The sequence below is a fragment of the Scardinius erythrophthalmus genome, assembly GCF_964197995.2.
Source record: "Scardinius erythrophthalmus genome assembly, chromosome: 7".
Lineage (NCBI taxonomy): Eukaryota > Metazoa > Chordata > Actinopteri > Cypriniformes > Leuciscidae > Scardinius > Scardinius erythrophthalmus.
Genome location: NC_138227.1, coordinates 3,220,247 through 3,245,271, shown reverse-complemented (window position 1 = coordinate 3,245,271; position 25,025 = coordinate 3,220,247). Strand labels below are relative to the sequence as shown.

Sequence of the window (25,025 nt, the reverse complement as noted above, 5' to 3'; positions counted from 1 at the left end):
AGAGACAACAGCAAGTGATGAGAGAGAGACAACAGCAAGTGATGAGAGAGAGACAACAGCAAGTGATGAGAAAGAGACAACAGCAAGTGATGAGAGAGAGACAACAGCAAGTGATGAGAGAGAGACAACAGCAAGTGATGAGAGAGAGAGACAACAGCAAGTGATGAGAGAGAGACAACAGCGAGTGATGAGAGAGAGAGACAACAGCAAGTGATGAGAAAGAGACAACAGCAAGTGATGAGAGAGAGACAACAGCAAGTGATGAGAGAGAGAGACAACAGCAAGTGATGAGAAAGAGACAACAGCAAGTGATGAGAGAGAGAGAGAGACAACAGCAAGTGATGAGAAAGAGACAACAGCAAGTGATGAGTGTGTGTGTGTGTGTGTGTGTGTGTGTGTGTGTGTGTGTGTGAGAGAGAGAGAGAGGGAGTGTGTGAGAGAAAGTGTGTGTGTGTGTGTGTGTGTGTGAGTGTTTGTGAGAGTGTGTTAGTGTGTGTGAGTGTGAGAGAGAGAGAGAGAAAGTATGTGTGTGTGTGTGTGTGTGTGTGTGTGTGTGTTGTGAGAGTGTGTTAGTGTGTGTGAGTGAGAGAGAGAGAGAGAGAGAGAGAGAGAGAAAGTGTGTGTGTGTGTGTGTGTGTGTGTGTGTGTGTGTGAGAGAGAGAGAGAGAGAGAGAGAGAGTGAGAGAGTGTGTGTGTGTGTTTACAATCACAGAGTGCTACAATGCCCAGTACAATTTATGTTTGTGTATAGTCAAAGCATCTATATTTGCAACTGTTAAATGGCCTGTTTAGGTCTGTTCCAAACATGCCATATGCACAGCAAAATCCCTTTGGGGAAAAATGTGTCTGTCATTTTTTTTTTCCTGTTATTATTGTATGTTGTTGTTGACTTCAAGATCTTTTAAATAATAATAATTACACTTGGTATTTCATGTTGTTGTGCAGTCATTTTATTGTAATTTTAGATTACAGCATTTGCTTATTTACAGGGAACCATTTTCACGAAACCTACAACAAAAAATTGTACCGTTCACTCTATAATCTACATCTACAACATCAACATTCATTTGTGTAGTGGCATCTAGTGGTGAGATTGCAGGGCCTTTATCACAACACAATAGAACGCCGGAAGTAGCCGCGAAGCAGTGTACAGCGTCTTCCGGTTATTGCATTCACCATGGCTTCATGTTAATTATCACTGGACTAATTCGCTCTCGCGTCTCCCAAAAGTTTGTTTTTATTTGTTTGTTTTCTTGATTCCATTTTAATGGTTTAATTAAATTGTTATAACCAATTGTTTAAAATGTAATGATTTAAGCAAAAATTTCTTCAAAGGTTAACCAAACTTTTATTTTGACGGGTTGCCGTGTAGACCTTCTCTCTGTGTTTTATGATGATAGTTTCTCTCAAATGAAGCTAAAAAAATGCTGCTGAAATGACTCTCAGAGCGGCTGTGTTGATGAAGTGCATTAATGTTAATAAGTAAGGCTGAAAAAAATCGCGAGCGTCATGCGTGCCTCAGTGTGTGTGTGTGTGTGTGTGTGTGTGGTAAATGAAACGCGTCGGTGCCATTAATTCACAGAGACATGCAGAACATGCACAATTCCTATTTAAATAGTCGTAATTTTATTTAAGTTTACTGACCTACTTTTCATCTAAATGTGTAACTAAGTAACCACCGGAAGTGCGAGTACACTGCTTGGCGATTTCGAACGTTCCGAAACCAGGAAATGAGATAAAGGCCAGAAGAGCAAGTCAGCGGCGGTGTGAACGCCTCTCACGTGGCGTTGTCAAGGTAGCAATTTCACTGGATCTAAACAAATCAATCTAACCATAGACCACGTGACCAGTAGCGGTGGCTTTCTTAATATATTTAAAATAATTTTGCAAGGGTTATGACCGAGGGCCGGTGGTTTACGAAATTTCCCGGTAGATTTTTTGGTCCCACTCCGCCCCTGATCTCTAAGAGAACTACCCTTAGGAGATATCATTAAGAAGCATGGCATTAGTTTTCACTGTTATGCTGATGATACACAGCTCTATATTTCTTAACGCCCTTACGAAACTTACCAATTAACAAAATTAACGGAATGCATAGCTGATATAAAAAACTGGATGACTAGTTATTTCCTACTTCTTAATTCAGAAAAAACAGAGATTCTGATTATTGGACAAAAAACTTTCTCACATACTAACCTAAAATACTGTCTAACACTTGATGGCTGCTCTGTCAAGTCTTCGTCATCGGTTAGGAACCTGGGTGTGCTCTTTGATACTAATCTTTCATTTGAAAGTCACGTGTTTAGTATCTGTTAAACAGCATTTTTCCATCTTAAAAATATATCTAAATTACATCATATGCTCTCCATGACAAATGCGGAACAGTTAGTTCATGCGTTCATGACCTCAAAGCTAGATTATTGTAATGCTCTACTTGGTGGTTGCCCTGCACGCTTAATAAACAAACTACAGCTGGTCCAAAACGCAGCAGCTCGAGTTCTTACCCGAACCAGGAAGTATGACCAAATTAGCCCATTTCTGTCAACACTGCATTGGCTCCCTATTAAACATCGTATACATTTTAAAATATTGCTGATTACTTACAAAGCACTAAATGGTTTAGCTCCGCAGTACTTGAGCGAGCTCTTAACGCATTTTAGTCCTTCACGTCTATTGCGATCTCAAAATTCTGGCCAGTTGAAAATACCTAGAATATCAAAATCACCTGCTGGCGGTAGATCCTTTTCCTATTTAGCACCAAAACTCTGGAACAGTCTTCCTAACATTGTCCGCAGGGGTGGACTTCGGCCGTGGCATTTTGGCCCAGACTGGCCCACTACATATGATCATAAACACCACCCATCTGTGCACGCCCTTAAATATGTATACCAACTCCTATTCCTTAAAATCACTAATGCCATGTAATGAGTGAGTAGGAACAAGTGAGAGTTAGCAGATGAAATAAGTACAAAATTGTAATTTATTAACCCTCTGAGGTCGGCAAGCGCTCCGGCGCGTTTTGCTGGATTTTCTTCACATTGTAGCACTATAAACTTAAATTTCTCTGTCATTTATGGTCATACAGAAAAAAGAAATATAAAAAAAGAATCTGTGATATTTCTACTTTTGTATGTGTCCACTTACAATCAAATCAAAACTTTTTGCTTTTGTAAAATAAAGAAAATAAACAGGGTGTGCGTTCTGCCTCTCCGTCGCGGTGAACTTTTTTTTCTTGAGCACGTCTATAAACTGAAACAAAACTCAGTGAATACTTGTCACACATTTATGAGCCATATACCTTTATAAACATTTAAGTGTGTACTTTTAAATGATCGGATTCAAACTGAAAACAAATATTCTCTGTTTAAGTAATTTGTATAAAACCAACAAGATGTCCAGCTTCTCAAACGCTTCCTAATTACTTTTAATTTGACCACGCCCACTCGCGCAAAAGAGATTCACATGCAAATTTCCTCATGGAACGCGAACGTGCTCATTACCTCAAAAACAAAACACTTCACAAGTCTCTGCTTTTCGTCGAGTTTGAAAGACGCGCCGTGAGCTTACGTTGGATTTACATCAGAAGAAGAAGAACGCGATTTGAAGACAAGAAAGATGTAAGGTAAGAAATTCTTACATATTAGTTTGTTATTGTTGCATAAATTTCACATTGCAGTTGAACTGTTGCTAGATATATGGTGAATATTATAATATTTAGACCCGTGTTTACTGTTACTGTGTTTGTGGATATCTGCTCAAACGTAGATATGTAGGCTATATGGTAACCATTATGTTTTATAGTTGAGTGTGATCGCGTTTGAATGTATCATATTTTGGATCGTGATCGCGTTTGAAAAGCAAAACGCACCAAACAGCTTCATGTTTTTACTATTATCTAATTTCATATCATCATAACGAATGGAAACATTTGAAGTAACATGATAATCAATATATTTTTCTTTAGCTTAGTTGTTACTGAAATCTTTTGGAATATTTATAGGCTGCTATAGGTTATTGTTATTATTTTATGCAGCACTGCGCATAGCCTATGCCTACAAGGCACAACAAACCTGGTGTTCATTATATTATATATTGTTGGAAACATTTGTGTGTGTGTGTATTCTGTGAATTTTAAAAAGCAATTTTAACCAGAAAAATCTAAGATTTATTCCCAAAAATCGTGCAGGCCTTTCTCTTGATATCAGTATGTTCACTTTTTTTTTTCTTTCAGGGCCCAGATGCCACTGAGTCCTGCTGACTTCAACATTCACACGAGTCTCTGTACATGAACATGGTAAAGTGAAAATCAAACACCTTGGAAATGAAAGGTATGTACAATGTTTTTAGGAATGGCAGAAAGGTCTCTGTCTTTGGATCAAGTGCTTTTTTGTCATTTGTTGTGTATCTTTGGATTATGTTGTGTTGTAAATAAATCCAAACAATCTAAAAGCCATTCTTTTTTAAATCTCCTCATTCTTTGTGAAAGGTTGCTCAGAATGACAGGGCCTGATAGCTCCTAATAGGGCCGTTAGGGGAGGGTTTTTGTCTTTCTCAGGTGTGAAAAGCTTACATATTAATGACCTCCGCATAAAGCTTTCTCACACAAAACACGTCGTAAAAATTTTCAAAAGTCTTGTGAAGAAATAATCAGTATGGGTTTCATGGCCTTATTTCAGTGAGAATTTTTTTTTGTATTTTCACAAACCACGCATAAATGTCATTATCTCAAAACTACAAACTTTTACATACATGCTGCTGATATATTATTGTAGCAGAATTTGTGCTGAATACAGTGTAATTAGACTTTAGCCATGAAAATGTCACAAGTAACAGAAATAACCACAAATGTCAGAGCATGTCAGAACACCTCTAGGGCCCAGAAAACAGCTCAGACCCCAGAGGGTTAATACAATTGAACTATACTCCACAGTGATGAATCCATAAAACAAGCTATAAACTGCATTGGCATTGCAATACCAGTGTTTCCCACAGGATTTTTGGTAAAGCTGTGGTGAGTGGACCTCTGCTCTGTCCCTCTAGGAGGGTTCGGGGGCATGCCCCCCCATAAGAAAATTTTGTGCATTTTAATGTTAAATTCATCAATATGGTGCACTTTGAGAGTTCAAAATTAAAAGCTCCAACCCATTTTCAGTGTGCAAATTAAACAAAGAAAAATTCAAACCTCTTTGTTACAGTGTCTGTCTACATTACACTACTACATAATAATAGTTATAATATTAATCCTATGACAGTAATAGCCATGTATTTTAAAACAATGCACTGAAAAATAAAGGAAACTTTCATAATTAGTTTTGTACTAATTTCTATACTTGGAAATAGATAAGCACATGATTTTTTATTTTGACGGAAACTGCATCAAGCTTTTATTTTGGTAGAAAAAATTATTTACAAACGCGTCTCATTAAATTTCTAGTAAATTGCGGTAATCGTCAACTATGCAGATGTGGAAATAATGCGTAACTGGGTAATGGGTTCCTACACTCCTGACATAGCCTAAGTGTTTTGAAGGTAGTTCTTCTTATCACAGACTTTCTCATCTCTCTCCTGATCCTCTTCACTATCATCATCATCACTGGAGCTGATTAAGTTCCTGCTACTGCAGAAAACAAAGCTATATTTTGACATATTTTACAGCATCTGCTTGAAGGGCCTGTATCTATTCTTCACGCTATTTATCTGTACATTCCATGTGTTTCTTTCTTCTCCATCTCTCAGACTATTTTAAAAGATACACACTTACACTGCACGCTCGCTCAGAGCCCTAAGGGGGACGTGTTTAAAGATGTGATTGGCCCAGCCCAGTGTCAATCAAGAAAAGAACCAATGGGCCGCTGAGCTACGTGTTTCATGGGCCGCGACAGTCAGAAGGAAAAAAACTATGTGATATTTTTGACAAAAGTGTTTTGAGCCAGCAGTGTCAATTAAAAAAATATTGGGCCGCCGATCTAGGCCTACCACTTTTAAGGACCGGTTCATGGGCCCGAGGAAAAAAAAAAAAAAAAAAAAAGTTTCGGCGGTCGGCCCAAAAAGCACGTCGGCCCACCGGGAAAGTGCCCGGTATGCCAGATGGCCAGTCCGCCCGTGATTGTCCAGGAAGCAGACACACTCTGTCAGTTCAAATCTAGACTAAAAACACATCTCTTTGGCCTAGCATACACATAACAGATTATAGACTTCTATAATTCAATGTTATTTTGAGGAATGGTGTCTACGCTAACTATCTCTCCCCTGTGAAGGCCTCCTTCCCTTCCCTTTACCTCTGTACAGATGAAACATTGTCGGGATAATTCCGGTTCACGTGGCTACGTGGAAGCGATAAAAAAATTCTGTATTATACATTTTTTAAGGCTTGTACCTTGGAACCTATTTCAAGGTTTGCGTTCTCCAGCCACCAGGCACTGTTTTGTGCAAATGAGCGGCCGGATAGCGTTGAGGGTTTTCTGTTAGAACGGTGTTGTGTTAGCAGTCCCTAAGTTAACAACTAATGATCGTTGCGACAGAAGTGAATCAATCAAAACTAACTTTAGCTGAACAATAACTTTATTCTAGAGCTGCTGTAAAGCCAAAACAATCTCAGTTACTTCAATTTCCTATTATCACTGTAAAGCTGCTTTGAAACAATCTATATTGTTAAAAGCACTATATAAATGAAGGTGACTTGACTTGACTAAGACTGACATTTAAGATTTAGTCCTACACTTCACTTAAATTACGACTGAGATGCTTGACAACTAACTTCTAAGTGCAGTTTTGAGCCAAGAATTGTTTTACTCTTAAGTACATTCTTAGCAGTGTTCTTGTTAGTAATTCTCAAAGGCTTGATAAATACGGCCCAGATTTGTTGAAAGCTTCACAGTGTCTGGTCAGAACAGTGATGTTTCACAGCAAGAGTACCGTTGCAAGAGTACCATTGCAAGAGTACAGTAAGGTGGTTTATTTTTAAAGGTCAGCAAAACATTAGTCTCTTTAGTCGGTTGAGCCTTCGTCCTCCATTGTGCCTTTGAAAAGAGTCATGTGATCGCGGTTGATGTTCACCTGAGTTGAATCAATCTATAATTCTATAGTTGATTTCAATTTATTTGTTTTGAATTCCTAATTCCTAATATTACCAGTTTTCTCAGTTGCTTTGGTACAATTGTTGAATCATGTTTAACATTTGCAAACCAGTTACAAAATAATTGTAATCAAAGTTTGAAACACAGTGCAAAACACTAAAGACATTAAAGCAAAGACATTAAAGCAAAAGTACACAACATTTATAAGTCTGTATGCTTTATATTTTACTTAGTTTGAAAACCAGTTCAGTCCAGGAGAAGAGCTCAAAACCAGAGCCCAGCTGTGTGTCTATGAAGAGCAACTGCTCTATGGAGCAGCCACTAAAGTTTAAGAGTGGAGACGAACGGCCTGATCTCAGGTATATAATTTCTATAAAAGTTATTCTTATTGTACTGGATTTTTATGAAATTGTTATTAATATAATTGAATGAGTTACAATCCTGCAAGTTTCAGTCTATTAATAATGATCATTGTGTTCTTGTGTAAAGCTCTATGTATTGTATTATTAATACATTCACACACTGTAAAAGCTATTGGTCTGTTACTCAGTTAATGACACAATTACATCAATATCAGTGTGTCTGATTCTTTACCCTCTTTATTCTCATTTAAGGTCAAATCTTCTATCCAGACCAGTTAAAAACAAAACTGTGTACAAGCCTGTGATTCAACCACAAGACTTTAATGAAAGATTGCATCCTGATTTCAGGTAAAATGCAGGACTTTTGTTGTTTTTGAATAATTTTAGGTGCTACATAACATAACATATCACTCAAACACATGATTAATAATTGACCGTTTGTAAAGACCCCTTTAGTTACTATTGCTATGTCCGACAAGCCATTCTGCTCTCACACACACCATGTTCCCTTTCGAAAGGGAACTCGCACTGCGTCAAAGCGCTAGGGGAACGCCTTTGCGTAAACTGGTGTCTGAAACACTTATCTAATCACGCCAATCCTATTTGCCAGCGACAGCCTATGACATCATCACCATTGTGACCCGGAAGTATATAAGGGGAGCCTGGAGAACATGTCAACAACTTTTTCATCTTCAGGGACTGTTTTGTTTGTATGCTTCAATCTGAAACTTCAAAAAGGTTATCATGGCTTGTGAAAAACGCTTCAGGAAGTGTGTGCATCCGTGTCTAAGATATTGATACTTGATGACACACAACTTGTGTGTTTATTGTTTGGGCTCAGAGCATGCACGATCAGTTCCTGAGGGATCTTTTTGTGCCACTGTGAGTTTGTTCCCTTGAGAAAACTCCACTCTCGTCTGCTCTGGGACAGACATCTGTACCATGCGGTTCCGGTCCCATTCGCGCTGAGGCAGAGCAGAGAATAGAATTGTGGGGTTTTTCAGAGGGAGCTCGCTGAGGAGGTTGAGAGAGTTTTTAATCTCTCACGCCCTTCAGAGACTCGTGAAAGTGAGCTGCAGGATGAGGATGTGTGTTGTCACTAACATCCTCTGATCCAGCAGCGAGTGCTCTGCTGTGTATAAAAACAACAAGCCCAACCTGAGATGGCTGATAAGGGTGAAGAGGATATACAACCCAAACCCTCACAGCCACCCTGCACCGCGTATGTTAAGCTGTTGAGCACTTTAACAAGGCTTCTACAAAGAAGCTGTTGTTGGAGCGCGTGAGGGAAGAAACAGCTCGTGACAGACTTCATGAATGGTTTCTTTCCAGCCATAAAGCTCCAGCTCTCGTGAGCCCTCCATTCTTGCCGGATCTACACAATGAAATCGGAAAGGCATGAAAGACTTTCATCACCATCAGCGTTGAGGGGATGCGCGAATACGGGTATGTGTCGATGCCCCAATTGACGAGATGTTTGCGGCTGGAGAGGCATCGACACTAAGTGCTCCGGCCCTGCCTCTTAGACCAGAGGTTCCCAAACTTTTTGCCCCCCCATACATATGGGTCACATCTCGCACTTCCGCGATTACTTCATTTAACTATGTATGGAATACAGTAGCTTACATACCAGAATATCTTAAAGGCTTACATACCAGAATATCTTAATATGCTCATTTTACAACTCCCCCAGAGTTAAACAGTTGAGTTTTGCCATTTTAGAATCCATTCAGCCGAACTCCGGGTCTGACGGTACCACTTTTAGCATAGCTTAGCATAGATCATTGATTCTGATGAGTCCAGTAGCATTTCTTTCAAAATGACCAACGAGTTTCAATAATTTTCCTATTTAAAACTTGACTCTTCTGTAGTTAAACCGTGTACTAAGATCGACGGAAAATGAAAAGTTGCGATTTTCTAAGCCTATATGGCTAGGAACTATACTCTCATTCCGGCGTAATAATCAAGGAACTGTGCGGCCGTACCATGGGTGCAGCAGGCGTAATAATATGACGCAGCGCCTGTCGCCTGATAATAGGCTACCGAGCTGGGGACTATTATCAGGCGATGCGTCATATCATTACGCCTGCTGCACCCATGGTACGGCCGCACAGTTCCTTGATTATTACGCCAGAATGAGAGTATAGTATATATCTGCCAAGTAGGCCAGGTTTGTTAGAAATGTAGGATCTGTCAGACTTTCTGCGTAGGGAGACTGTATATCCAATAAGAATAGTCGCACTTCATCTCTCATTTCAAAAAGACACTGCAATACTTTACCTCAGTGTGCAACAGTAAAGATTCATGTTCAGATCCCATTTCTTTGCACATAACAGCAAACAGTCTTGTATTGATGGGACGTGCTTTTATTACGTTAACAATTTTAATTACTGTTCGAAGCACGCAACTCAGCTCATTATCAAGGGCCTTAGAAGCAAGAGCTTCCCTGTGTATAAAACAATGGGTGAATCTTACGTGTGGTGCAACTGCTTGTATCTGTTTAGAATGCGCATGCGTTGAACGCGCTGTTGTCTTTGGAGCTCCATCGATTGATTTATAATTCTTGATTTTCTCTTTAAACTCACTTACAACGAACATTTTCTACTTTTCCTCACCTCATAGTTACAACGCGGACTGTTGAGCAGACGCGTCTCAAGCCTATTAGTGATCCAATGCCGGATACTCTTAAAGGTTACTCCCTTGGATCACGGCTGAACTTCTCCACACTCACTTACAAACAAACATTTTTTCGCCTATCGTGCGTCTACTCTACACCCGTACCACTAAAAAGACAGATTATATCCAAGACTTCAGCCATAAATTTGTATTAATATTGATAGCATCACTGGTAGCGTCGTTGCTAACTTAACGTTACTGTCCATCTGTAAAAATGGCGAATATATCAGATGTAAGTAGTCTACCTTTTGGTGCAGGTGAGGACACATTTGAGCTGCACGCGGTGCAGTCTGAGCTGGAAGCTGTTGAGAAACAGATCCACGGCCTTTTAGTGAGACAGGCCGAGCTGATAGACCGGCGTTTGGCTCTTGAAACATCACGCGCCGATGCGCACAAATCAGTGATTAACGTTACTAACCCGCTGACTCCGACCTCGTCTACTCCGTGCGTTTCTCAACATCGGTCCCGAGCGTCGAGGTCGCGATCAGCCATGGTCTCGTTCACTCCGGCTCCAACACGCCACCACAAAGCCTGGATGGTTCCGCAGCGGAAGACGCGAGTCAGGTCTAGACCAAGAAAACTCTCTCCGACCCTCCCGGTTTTCGAGATATCCACAAAAAACCACTTCTCCCCTCTTCGCGAAACAGAACGCGATGTTGTGATCATCGGCGATTCCATCGTTTGACACATACACGCTACGTTAAATAAAAGTAAGGTGCATAGTCACTGCTTTCCTGGTGCTCGTGTTTCTGAAATCGCTGCTCGCGTTCCCGAGATTCTGAACGAGCACGTCGGAACTGTGGTCCTGCACGCGGGAGTGAACGACATCAGGCTGCGCCAGACGGAGGTTCTGAAGAAAGACTTCAGGAATCTGATCGATACGGTACGCAGCACATCGCCTGAAATAACGATCATTGTGTCAGGACCGCTTCCCACGTACCGACTAGGTCATGAAAAGTTTAGTAGATTATTCGCTCTAAATGAATGGTTAATGTCATGGTGCAATGAGCAGAAACTGCTCTTTGTAAATAATTGGAATCTGTTTTGGGAGCGTCCTAGGCTTTACCGTGCTGATGACTTACACCCAAGCAGATTCGGATCGGATCTTCTGTCAGATAGCATCTCCAAAATGTTAAATACCTTTTGACTAGTAACCAAAAGTTCAAATCATAGTCTCTGCTGCACCAATTTAACTGATATAAATACTAGTGTTGAACATTGCATAGAAACTGTGTTTATTCCTCGTTTAGTGAGATCAAATAATAAATCTACTGCAGGATCTAGAAAAAATCTAATTGTTATTAAACCAGAAAATGTTGCTATTAGTAATCAAAAACAATTTCTAAAGCTAAGTCTTCTAAACATTCCACTCACACCTAAGGTAGTTATTGTAAATGAAATAGTCACAGATAATAGCTTCGATGTACTTTGCCTTACTGAAACCTGGCTTAAACCAAATTGGTATTTCGGTCTAAATGAGTCTACTCCATCAGGATACTGTTATAAGCATGAACCCTGTCTGATTGGTCGTGGCGGCGGTGTTGCCACAATCTATAGAGATATTCTCAATGTTACTCAGAAAACGGGGTATAAGTTTATTTCGTTTGAAGTACTTGTACTAAATGTTACGCTCTTAGATGGTCGAAAAACATCCCTATTATCTCTAGCCTTGGCTACCGTATATAGACCACCTGGGCCTTACGCTGATTTCCTAAAAGAGTTTGCAGATTTTCTCTCAGACCTATTAGTTAATGTCGATAAAGCATTAATTGTTGGAGACTTTAATATCCACGTAGATAATCCAAATGATGCGTTAGGGGCTGCGTTTACAGATTTATTAAACTCCTTTGGGGTAAAGCAAAACGTTACCGGACCAACTCATCGTTTTAATCATACACTCGATTTAATTATATCACATGGAACCGATCCAACCGATATAGACATCATTCCACAAAGTGACGATGTCACTGACCATTACATGGTAACTTGCATATTACGTACTCCTGTAATATATCATGCTGCGCCGCGTTATCGATTAGGCAGAACAATCCTTCCATCCACCATAGATAATTTTTCAAATTGCTTATCTGACCTGTCTCAGCTGCTCAGTGAACCCAAACAAACAGATGAACTTGAGGAATTAACTAGCACTATGAGCACCATTCTCTCTGGAACATTGGATATTGTTGCACCCATTAGATTAAAAAAGGTCAGAGAGAAAAGTAAAGCACCATGGTACAACTACGCATGTTCTAAAGAGAGAAACCCGTAATTTAGAGCGTAAATGGAAAAAAACTAACTTAGAGGTCTTTAGAATCGCATGGAAAGACAGTATGTCACGTTATAAAAAGGCCCTAGGTTCAATCCTAGGTTCTTATTTAACACCGTGGCTAGACTAACAAATAAACAGATATCTCCTGAACAAAATATTCCGTTACAGTTTAGTAGTAATGATTTCATGAAGTTCTTCACTGAGAAAATAGAAAACATCAGAACCACAATTGTAAACTTTCAATCCTCAATCGCGCCTTATAATTCAGCCTCAATTATCACCCCGCAAGAACAATTACAGTGCTTTACAACTATAGAACAAAAAGAGTTAAATAAACTTATCACTTCATCTAAAACAACAACATGTTTATTAGATCCTATACCAACTAAACTACTGAAGGAAGTGTTACCTATAGTGGAAGAGCCTTTCCTCAATATTATTAACCCTCTGGGGACCAAGGTGTTTTTGGGGCCCTTGGGATGTTTTGACATGCCCTGACATTTGTGCTTTTTTCAGTTATTTATAAACATGTTAATGGCAAAGGTGTAAATTCACTCTATATAGCACAAACAGGGCTACCATAATATGTAAGTAACAAGTATGTACATGTTTGTATTTTTAAGAGAATAATGTTTATGCGTGGTTATTGAAAAAAATAAAAATGAAAGTTGCTGAAATAAGACCACAAAACACATACTAAATATGTGTCCACAAGACTTTTGACTAATGGATTTTGTCACTTTGAGTTCTGGCTTCAAAATGATGTGAAAATCATCCTGCCTAATCGTTCTCATAAAACAATACATTGATTTAAACATTGTAAGACAGTTTTTTTGTCAGAAGAGGTTTATGCATAGGAGTGGTAATGGCCCATCAATATTAATGAGATTCAGACTAGGGGTGTGACATAGACTGTAAATAAAATGTACGCTTTTAAATATACCAATACTGCTATCTCAAACATGGAGAGGCTTCTTCATGATCTCAACTAACAGATTCTGCAAAAAAATGAAAATCACCCATTTTGAAATAAAACGCTTATTTCTCATTTTGCTCGAAAGTTGTGCTGCCGACTTGTGTCCCTGGTTTCCGTGACGGGTCACAAATGTGGACTCTTCGTCGCTAGTATCCAGGACGAGCTGAAGGGCTTCTGCACCGGTGTATCGTGTCATCTTCCCAACGCGCAGGTGACTGAATGATGAAACTTGAAGCGTTTAATGCATTTGCTTGGGGGCGTTTACCTGTTTTGCATACATGGCTTAACACATTATCTTGTGAATAGCACGCTCCGTGAGTAGGCGTGAACGAATTAAAGTGAATGAGCTCGTAATGAGCTCGACTGGAATCACTCTCTTTTCATACAGATTACAGAAGCTGATAATATTTGTTTTTTATATAAATTACTTAATTTAAAAGATGAGATCTCAAGCTTTATGCCCGTGGGTTTGTTTGCCTGTTTGACTGAATTTTCGCGGAGTTACAGATCATTTTCAAACGCGTTTCAAATTGGAGTTCACGGACAGAGAGAGTGCAGAACTCGCATCATGTTAATTTTTCTTTATTTGGCAAAAAACAAAACACTTTATTTTTATTGTGAGTACACAGAAAAAAAATTGAAACTGAACAGGATCGATTGATGTATAACACGAGAATGAAAGTTCAAAATTAACAGAGCATTATGAACTTTACATTGCTAAAAACGCGGGTGCGTTTTTGGTCCCCAGAGGGTTAACTCATCTTTATCTTTAGGTCATGTTCCAAGAACATTTAATCTGGCAGTTATAAAACCTCTCATTAAGAAACCACAATTAGATCCACATAATCTAGCAAATTGTAGACCCATTTAAAATCTACCTTTTATGTCTAAAATACTAGAAAAAGTTGTGTCCGCCCAACTGGGCTCTTTCTTGCATGAAAATGACATCTATGAAAAGTTTCAGTCAGGATTCAGGCCGCATCATAGCACTGAAACTGCGCTTGTTAAAATCACAAATGATTTACTTTTAGCTTCTGACCAAGGCTGTATCTCAATATTAGTTTTACTTGATCTTAGTGCTGCGTTCGATACTATAGATTACACAATACTCCTAGATCGACTACAAAATTATACTGGTGTTCAAGGACAAGCATTAAGCTGGTTTAGATCATATTTATCTGACCGCTACCATTTTGTCCCCATTTAAATGGAGAAAAATCGATCATAACTCCAGTAAACTATGGAGGGCCGCAGGGATCTGTGTTAGGCCCTCTGTTATTCTCAATATATATGCTGCCACTTGGAAATATTATAAGGAAACATGGAATTAGTTTTCATTGTTATGCTGATGACACTCAAATCTATATTTCATCACGGCCAGATGAAAACGCTAAATTATCCAAATTGACAGAGTGTGTTAAAGATATGAAAGATTGGATGACGCGCAATTTTCTTTTATTAAATCCAGACAAGACAGAGGTACTAATCATCGGTTCAAAAAACCACCCACAAAACCTCTCACAATACAACTTTAACATAGTAGGATGTCCTGTTACTTTATCCTATACAGTAAAAGACCTGGGTGTTATATTAGACTGCAACCTGTCTTTTGATAATCATATTTCATATGTTACAAGAACAGCCTTTTTCCACCTTAGAAACATTGCTAAGCTACGTAACATGCTATCAGTTTCTGACGCAGAAAAGTTAGTTCATGCATTCATGACCTCGAGACTAGATTACTGTAATGCTTTATTAGCTGGTTGTCCTGCAACCTCAATAAACAATATACAGTTAGTCCAAAATGCCGCCGCTAGAGTTCTAACTAGATCAAGAAAATATGATCATATAACACCAATTTTATCATCACTACATTGGTTACCTATAAAGTTCCGTATTAATTACAAGGTATTGCTACTGACTTATAAAGCCCTAAACGGCTTAGCTCCAGTCTATTTAACCGATCTTCTATCGCCCTATAATCCATCGCGCTCTTTAAGATCACTAAATTCGAGGCTTTTGGTCATACCTAGGATATCTAGGTCCACCAAAGGAGGGAGAGCATTTTCACATTTAGCTCCAAAACTCTGGAATAGTCTTCCTGATACTGTTCGTTGCTCAGACTCGCTCTCCCAGTTTAAAACTAGATTAAAGACGCATCTCTTCAGCCAGGCATTCATATAATACTTTTAACTTTTACAGTTAAATCCGACCTCTAGTTCATAAACGACAGAGGAGAACTGGCCCCCGACTGAGCCTGGGTTCTCCCAAGGTTTTTTTTTTCTCCATTAGGTCACCTGATGGAGTTTTTCGGTTCCTTGCCACTGTTGCCTTTGGCTTGCTCAGTTGGGGATATTTGGGGATATTTAATTTAATTAATCAATCAACGATACTATTGATCAGCATTACCAAACGTGGACGTTCCACTAGAAACAAACATTGATGTATTGTTTTAATTTAATACTGTGAAGCTGCTATGATACAATCTGTATTGTGAAAAGTGCTATATAAATAAACTTGACTTGACTTGACTTGATCTTCACCTTTAGACCCTTATGTTTGCCCATCATAGAACCAGCTCCATCCGTACACACGCCCACACAGTTATCGAAACTCAGCTCCGCTTCCTGCATCTTACTATCAAGTTTGTTGAATATATCCTGTCCTTAGCATGTCCCATCCAGCGTAGTGCAAAATAACATATCTTCGTGTAGTTTCCCCTCATAGCAGTATCTGACAAATATGAGCAGCTGTGCTGCATTTGATATATCTGTCGATTCATCAAGTTGTAGGGAAAATTTTCCGGATTTTTTTATACGATCAATAAGCTGAATCTTTATGTCGTTTGCCATGTCATCTATTCGTCGGGCAACTGTGTTATCTGACAGTGGGACCTGTTTAAGCTGACTCGCTATTTTTTCATTATCCATTGCTTGACACAAGGCTGTTGCTGCAGGGAGAATGAACGTCTCGCCAATTGTGTGTGGCTTCTTAGATTTTGCAATGAGGTATGAAACTTCATAAGATGCAGCATGGAGTTTGGTAGTTGTTGTAGTCTGTGTAGTAAATACTTGCTTTTGACCACGCAAATCTTGCTCTTTGCGATGGAAAAAATCGATTGTTTTATCAATGTGTGTTGGGTGTTTGGTGTGTAAATGTCTCTTAATTTTCTCCGGCTTCAAACTGTCATTTGCTAGTACCTCCGTACACATTACACATTGTGGACGTGCATCCCCATCAACCAAGAGACACGTAAATCCATACTGAATGTAATCGTCTTGATATCTCCTTCGCTTTGCTGAATTTAAGTGGTCCTGCGAATGCTTGCATTTGCATTAGGCTTGCGAAACCTAATGATGTTCTGTTTCCCATAATACAGCAAACAAAAATACATTTTGTAATTTATGGTTATTTAATTCTTTGACTTCTGTAATAATGTGGTATTTTAATCTTACAGCCGTGACTCTAAACCTGCTGAAGTCCTCAACACACTGAGATCAAATCTGAGACAGAAGTTTGAGTGTTTGTATGAGGGAATATCAAAGCAGGGAAACCCAACACTACTGAATGAGATCTACACAGAGCTCTACATCACAGAGAGTGAAAGTGGAGTGATCAATAATGAGCATGAGGTGAGACAGATTGAGACACAGTCCAGGAGAGCAGAAACAGAGGACACACCGATCAAATGCAGTGACATCTTTAGACCTTTACCTGGACAAGACAAACCCATCAGAACTGTGCTGACAAAGGGAGTTGCTGGCATTGGAAAAACAGTCTCTGTGCAGAAGATCATCCTGGACTGGGCTGAAGGGAAAGAGAATCAGGACGTCCAGCTCATATTTCCACTTGCTTTCAGAGATCTCAACTTGATGAAGGACAAAAAACTCAGTCTTTCAGATCTTCTTCATGTCTTTTTCCCTGAAACAAAAGAAATGGACATATCCAGTGATGAGTATAAAGTGTTGTTCATCTTTGATGGTCTGGATGAGTGTCGTCTGTCTCTGAATTTTCAGAGCGATGTGAGGTTGTGTGATGTGACTGAATCAGCCTCAGTGGACGAGCTGCTGACGAACTTTATTGTGGGGAATATGCTTCCCTCGTCTCTCATCTGGATCACCTCCAGACCAGCAGCAGCGGATCTCGTCCCCTCTGAGTGTGTCCATCGAGTGACAGAGGTACGAGGCTTCAGTGACCCACAGAAGGAGGAATACTTCAAGAAGAAAATCTGTGATCAGAGTCTGGCTCACAGGATCATCTCACACCTGAAGTCATCAAGGAGCCTCTTTATTATGTGCCACATCCCAGTGTTCTGCTGGATCTCAGCCACTGTTCTAGAGAAGATGTTGAGTGAAGCAGAGATTGGAGAGATTCCCAAGACTCTCACTCAAATGTACACACACTTCCTGCTCATTCAGACCGACATCAAACATGAGAAGGACTACAAGAAGAAAGTGAAAGATGAAGACATGATTCTCAAACTGGGTAAACTGTCTTATCAGCAGCTTGTGAAAGGCAACCTGATCTTCTATGAGGAAGACCTGAGAGAGTGTGGCATTGATGTGACAGAAGCATCAGTTTACTCAGGATTGTGCACTCAGATCTTCAGAGAGGAGTTGGGCTTATATCAGGGGAAAGTCTTCTGCTTTGTTCATCTGAGCATTCAGGAACATCTAGCAGCTCTATATGTGCATCTCTCCTTTATCAACAATAACATCAATGTGTTTGACCAGATTACCAAACCAACCAATGGAGACACAGTTTCCATATCTGATCTCCATCAGAGAGCTGTGGATGAAGCTTTAGACAGTAAAAATGGGCATCTGGACCTTTTCCTTCGTTTCCTTCTGGGTCTGTCAGTGGAGTCTAATCAGAGTCTTTTACAAGAACTAAAGACACAGACAGCAAGCAGCTCTCACAACAATGAGAAAACAGTTGACTATATTAAAGAAAAGATCAGTGAGAATCCCTCTCCAGATAAATACATCAATCTGTTTCACTGTCTGAATGAACTGGGTGATCTTTCTCTAGTGAACGAAGCTCAACCTCATATGAGCAGAGGATTACGTGATGTGAAACTCTCCTCGTCTCAGTGGTCAGCTTTAGTTTTCGTGTTTTTGTCCTCAGAGCAGGCACTGCAGGAGTTTAACCTGAAGAGCTTAATTGGAGACAGAAATGATCGGTAAGTAACACTGAGTACAATCATTACAGTCTAAAACTTTAGAAACAAAGAAACTAAGAAGGATTTAAATCGCAGGGCACAGATTGATTCTGCTTTGCCCCGTTTCTCCCGCAAATTACATACAATATCTTAGAGGATTTCTGGGATATGACATATAATTTGCGTGTGTTCACAAACCGTGGCTTTGTCCTAGTAAGGCTGCATATCTTGACTGCCATGTCATCAACCACTGCCACTTCATTTTATGTCTTTAATTAAGCTCATTTTGAAGGATGCATCAAGTGTATCCTTCCTGTTCTTCAGTCTCCCACAATCCTTTGCACACATTTCAATTCATGTAAAAGAACTGATGGAAAACAAGTCGGCACTGAGTTTATCTGAGTTCATTATGAAATGTAAGATACAAATAATGTTTTCAGAGATGAAGGAATACATGTTATCTTTTGTTTCTGTGTAAATTAATCACTGAACACTAAACTGACAATAATGTGAGACACTGGGAGACACAGACGGCTGTCATTCACTGTATTGCTTTAACAAAAGAGTCAGTTAAAGGGGACATATCATGCTAAATCCACTTTTTTAGCCCTTAAATGCATTTTGTTGTATTTTTAGAAGTACAGAAAAGTTGAAATTATTCTCTTCAGGTGCTTCGTTGATATCTTTATATTCTTTTTTGGCCTTATTTTTCAACCTGTTCCGATTTTCCTGTTATCTATGACGTTTTGTGAACTATTACGTCACAGTATTTGCAGCGGAACTGACAAATAAAGACATTGACTTCCAGCCCAACACTTCGAGCAATCCGCCATTTTTATTTCTCGCTGCAATTTTGTAGTCCAAGCTAAAAGATGCAGAAGTTACGAGAGGGTAAGTTAAAATGTTCGGTTGTTGGATGTAGTAACCCACACGCTTCATTACACCGTCTAATGTAGATGAACTGCCGCGCTTGTGACAGGGCGCATGTTTAACTGAAAGAACGAGCAGAGAGAGAGAGACCCGGTCTCTCTCTTCGGAGCCAGGCGAAAATGTAAACAAGACACCGTCTCCAAACTAGATGCTGTCTTGCTCTCTCTCCCTCGCACATATTAATCAAAATAAATCGACACGGTGGTAAAAGGTCGGAAGACCAAAGTTTCATGTGTAAATACAGTAACACACCATTGCGATACATCCATATGAAGACGTTATTCTGCAGGTTCGTCGTCTTCATTTTCATCTCGCTCCGGCTCCGACTCTGGCTCGAACATGTAAGGCTGGCTGGACAAGTCTTCCGTTGTTGACATTTTGTTAATAACGTGTGAATAAAAAGTTTCTGTGCCGCTAGATAATCGTATCTCTGCTATCAAACTACAAAAATGGCCGAATGGGGTGGAGTTGAACCGAGTGTCACCTCTGCAAACTGGAGAGGGGGCGGGGTATGAAGTGTCTCAATTGTATTTAAAGAGACCGCACCAAACGAGTTGCTCTCAGACGCACATCAGAAAAGGGGTAGAAAAGGGGCCTGTGGAGCTATAATAATGAGGAATTCAGACCCAAGCATTGCAGTTCCGCTTTATATAGACTACAAATATATGATTTATATGTAAAAAGGAACGATTTAAAAGCATGATATGTCTCCTTTAATATAAAGATATTTAATAGAAAGTATTTTTCCAAAATTAAGTTTTAATAGTATTTTAGCGGATAATAGCGGATAATTTGCTGATGCAGGTACAAAAATACTTTTTTTTTCTTATAAATATTTGAGGGTATTTAGGAAGGTATAATGTATTATTTACTTGTGATATGAATTATTATTATTTGCATTAGCATTAACTAAAACTTATTTATTTTTTATTTTTCAAATAGTAACACACAAAACACTGCAGATGAAGTTCTTCAGAAGCTGCTGCCTGTGGTTTCAGCAACTAGATCAGCTCAGTAAGTAAGACTGAGAACAAGCATCACTGTTAAAACATTATAACATTTCTTTCTTAAACATTGTAAATTAATGGTTTAACCCTTGTGCATCCTTATGGACATTTTTGTCCTTTTCAGTTTTGTTTTTTTGATCACTTTGCCTGTGTTATTTTTATCGGTATTGTACTATTTCACCGCTATTTCCATGATTAAAAAATCTTTTTTGCACTAGGTACACAAAATATTTCCTCGCAGCGCCTTTTGGACAAAAATGTCCCCATTGAAACCCCTTAAAACTGCATTTTTTAATCCCAGGGCCGTTTCACTATAAAATGATGCAATCTTTTTTAAGAAGCTTTCATTCTGTTGGCAAGGCTTAAAAATTTTTTATCAGATGGTGCTATTTTTTTCAGGTTTAGCCTATAAAGCAAATACTCGTGTTTATCTGCTTCGGCATATTATAGAGCCATTTGGATAAATTATGCAATGATAATTGTGTGGGTGTGTTGGTATGGATGTCTGAGTGTGGTTTGTGTGTAATAAAAAAAAGTGTGTTTGTGTGCTTGTAATATTTGAGAGAGAAAAACTCAACTGCAAATCTAAAATCCAATCACTGTGTCTACAAGTGTAGTTTTGCTGGCACCCAATGGGGAAAGTCTGTTACTGCACCCAAACAAAATCTTACCAAAAGCTAATTTTTTGAGATATCAACCTCAAATTTGGAACACAACTTGTTTAGATTTATGGCTTTGAATTTATATCAGTTATAGAGTTCCAAATATTTCATAAAACATATATTTTATATAATATAATGTTCATAAATAATTTTCATAAACTTAAACCTTACTAACTTTTTTTTTTTTTTACTTCAGCAATAATCTGCCAAGGGTCTTCTTTAAAATGATACCAAAGTTTCAAATTTTATGAAAGTTTTTTTACATGGACATTTTTGTCCTCTATGTAGCTATACCTTTTTAAAAAAAAAAAAAAATGTAAATGAAAAATATGCTTTTAAAGCTTTTAAACCCTCCACCTATCTGAACTGATTTGTGATCTACTTTAATAATGTTTTATGATATTTGTGTGAGAAATGTATTTTCAAATATATGCATTTATATTGTATGTATATAAACATTTATATTTAGACTTGTTTATATTCATTTTAATTTAATTTATTTAAATGTTAATGCATTTATATTTAGGGAAAAAACAGACATAATAGAGACATAATCTCTTAGAATAACAGTTAAACTTACTGATATATTGAATTAATTGTTTAAAAAGAGATATTGCACAAATTATAAACACAATTAAGAAAAACTAAGATTTCTGTTTTGATCTGAGAGAGTGAATAGTGTGTCATTGTTCTCTACAGGCTGTGTGATTGTGGTGTCACAGATGAAGGTTGTGCTGCTCTGGCTTCAGCTCTGAGATCAAACCCCTCACACCTGAGAAAACTGAATTTGTCATTTAATAAACTAGGCTCAGGAGTGAAGCTGCTCTCTGCTGGACTGGAGAATCCTCACAGTAAACTGGAGATACTGAGGTAAGATCATACATGACTCTCACATGAAACTGTCACTGTAAATTTATAAAGTATTATCAAAATGGAACAAAATGCAGGGAAATAACCATTATTAGATTAATTACAAGCAAAGCTATTGAAACAACATGATCAAATTCATCAAATTAATTTCACGTCTGTTCATATGATGTAAGAGGATTAATATTTTTCTGTTTGAAGCGTTTGCTCTATTTCTCCTGCTGCTGTGAGTTCATGTGTTTGAACACCCTTTACTTTAAACACACTTAAGTTCAGCACAGTCAGGATTAACACAGTCCATTCATTTTAATTTTAGGAGAAAACTGGATGCTGTAGACATTTTTAATTTTTAGAAAATTATTATCAAATTTTTATTTATAAAATATTTAATATTCACAATATTTATAGTGAATGTATATAAACATTTATACCGTTGAAAGGAAAATACATATTGTGTTCAATGATTTCGTACTGAATTTAACAGCTATAAAATCCTCCAGTTTTCAGGACTCTTTATTGTTCATTACATTAACCTCTTCTGTTACAATTTTTCTATATTTGTATGTGATATACAGTTTTAATTTGTTATATCAGCTTTTATATAATCACTCAAAAAAAATGTGTCGGATCAAAGTAAAAAAATTACTTCAACTTATTACAAGTAATTGATTGACTTTTTCTCAAATGAGTTTGAACAAATCAAATTTCTATGGTCAGTTGAAACTAAAAATACTCTTTGAACCAAATGTTTTTTACATGATTAATAAATATTAGCAGATTCTTCTAAAAAGGCTGAAATATATTTCACTTTATATTGGAGATTAAAAAATGAAAGAAAATGCGTTTCAGTTCATTGTGGCACGCTCCAAAGATCTATAAAGGAAACGGAGACATTCCGTTTGTTTTTGTTGTTTTACTAAATCTGAATATCTTTAGTACATTTATGAATTATGTCTTGCTTTTATCTGTATGACCATAAATTACGGAGTAAGAATTTACTCTCTTGGAAGGAAAAAATCCAGTGGTCGCGCCTCCGCCTCACACACACACACACACACACAGAAAAATCTTGAATTGCTAACATGATATCGCAGCCTGTTCATTATTTAAATAAAAGTACAGTTACCAAACATATAAAATGTTACACCGCTCAATTAGTTTTTAGTTTTCATTTTTCGTTTTGGCATCTTATTTATATAAATAAACCAGTTTCTCGCATTGAATATACAGTACTGTGCAGAAGTCTTAGGCATGTTAATATCCCCCCCAGGAAGGTTTCTTCAAGCATCTTGGAGACATTCCCGCAGTTCTTCTGGATTTAGTTTGTCTCAGTTTTTTCTGTTTCTTCATGTAATCACAGACGGACTCGATGATGGTGAGATCAGATCATCCTGGCTGTTGTCAGATTCCTTGTGCATACAGAAATCTCACTGGATTATTACAATTAATGGCAAAAAGAATGTTTGGAAATGTAAACTGATATTTCCTACTGACACACTACAGCAAAAGATATAAATAACTTTTCCTTAACTTAAGGGGCCGTGTTCATTTCACGGAAATCTTCCGTGGGCCCATCACGGCATTTTCGGCGATTCTTGCAAAGCTGTATACAGCTTCTCTGCTGCAGCCCGACTGGCAGAAAGAATCATACTACTTTTTTCCCCCCGTACGTGCAACCTATTCAAAAGCCCAGATGAGTAATTAGTTGGGTTAGTAAAATAATGAAATTACAGTTTTTAAGTAGAAAAAAATGTATGTAAAGAGATGAAACTTGAGATGTTTTACTTTAAACATCGTCAACTGCCAATTTAGGGGACATCGCCCAACCCTAATATATAAGCTCTTTTTCTATATTTTCAGCAGCTATCGCGTTTCTCAGGAGGTAATTAAATGGCAAAATTCGGCAGGCAAACCACATCATCTCACAAGGAATCGTGCAATCGGGAATTTAGCGAGAGGAATTCGTTCCCCACAAGGATTTCACCTTAGATTAATTCAAATTTGTGAACTTGAACATGAGTTTCGCCGCACTGATCATAAGCTGCCTGATTTGTAAGTGACCTCAGTCTGCATTGCTGCTCGCATTGCTGCATTATTGACACAAGACTCGATGTGATTCACTCTCCATTCATCTCTGAAAGTCTTCACGAAGCTAAGTTTCTTTTTAATGCTCATTGCTAAAAGCTATCAGGGTATTGGCAACATGCTTGTTGCTAATACTATCCGTGTGTCTTGGGTTTATCTAACATAGTCGTTTTCATTAAAATGCTCTTGCTAGGCTTATATGATCATATTGGCTATGTGCGTTACTATGTGTTGTCATTGGAAACTGATCACGTTGCACACACTGTGCTTTTAGTACTTTGCAGCACATATTCAAGCAGCTTGCGGTGATAGGAATTAACAATTCATGGTGCAAACTGCAAACGGAATCATTTCTGCTGTGTCACAGCTCTAAAAAAGACATAGTAAACAGTCACTATTCAGTTGAGCCACTTCAGCGTTATCGGACACGCTTGGTCTATCTAGTTCTTGGAAACACGGTGTTCTTAAAGCTATAGTGTATTGTATACCATGCTTGCATTTTAATACATTGTTTTTTTAAGGGCTTGCATTTTTATAGGCTGAAATTCAACATGGTTATATATTTAAGCTGTGTATATACATATATAAAAAAAACTATGTTATTGAAACACTGCTTGTTGGTTTTTTTTTGGAACATGGTTGAGTTTTAGGCTTATACCTGATGTCATTGTCACATGCTCTGCTAAGCTTATCAGGTATCAGCAATATGCTGTCATTTCAGCAACATTGGTATCAGTCCTGTATGGTGGTTGTTAGTGCAATGTTATTGAATATATGCTTGTTACTTCGGCTTCTAGTGTTTTTTGCGCATACTGTTCTCAGCAACATGCTGTAGTAATTAAACATTGTTTTATGCTTATCTGGTTGCATTGGAAAAATGCTTGTTCTTAATTTTTTCGATTATTGCAACATGCTGTGTTAAAGTTACCACATGCTTGTGGCTAAAGCTAT

The 25,025-nt window shown here is 38.3% G+C and overlaps 1 protein-coding gene across 3 annotated transcripts in view; it reads left to right on the top strand.

The window, feature by feature from the left end:
* The window catches only part of LOC308694104 (protein NLRC3-like), a 75,443-nt gene that overhangs the window by 8,059 nt on the left and 42,359 nt on the right, over positions 1-25,025 (top strand). For all 3 annotated transcript variants that reach the window (XM_081371394.1, XM_081371395.1, XM_081371396.1), the window contains exons 4-8: positions 7,310-7,435; positions 7,691-7,786; positions 16,820-18,544; positions 20,396-20,467; positions 21,822-21,992. In XM_081371394.1, coding sequence (XP_081227520.1) covers positions 7,310-7,435; positions 7,691-7,786; positions 16,820-18,544; positions 20,396-20,467; positions 21,822-21,992 — 2,190 coding nt within the window. The remainder of the gene's footprint in view (positions 1-7,309; positions 7,436-7,690; positions 7,787-16,819; positions 18,545-20,395; positions 20,468-21,821; positions 21,993-25,025) is intronic.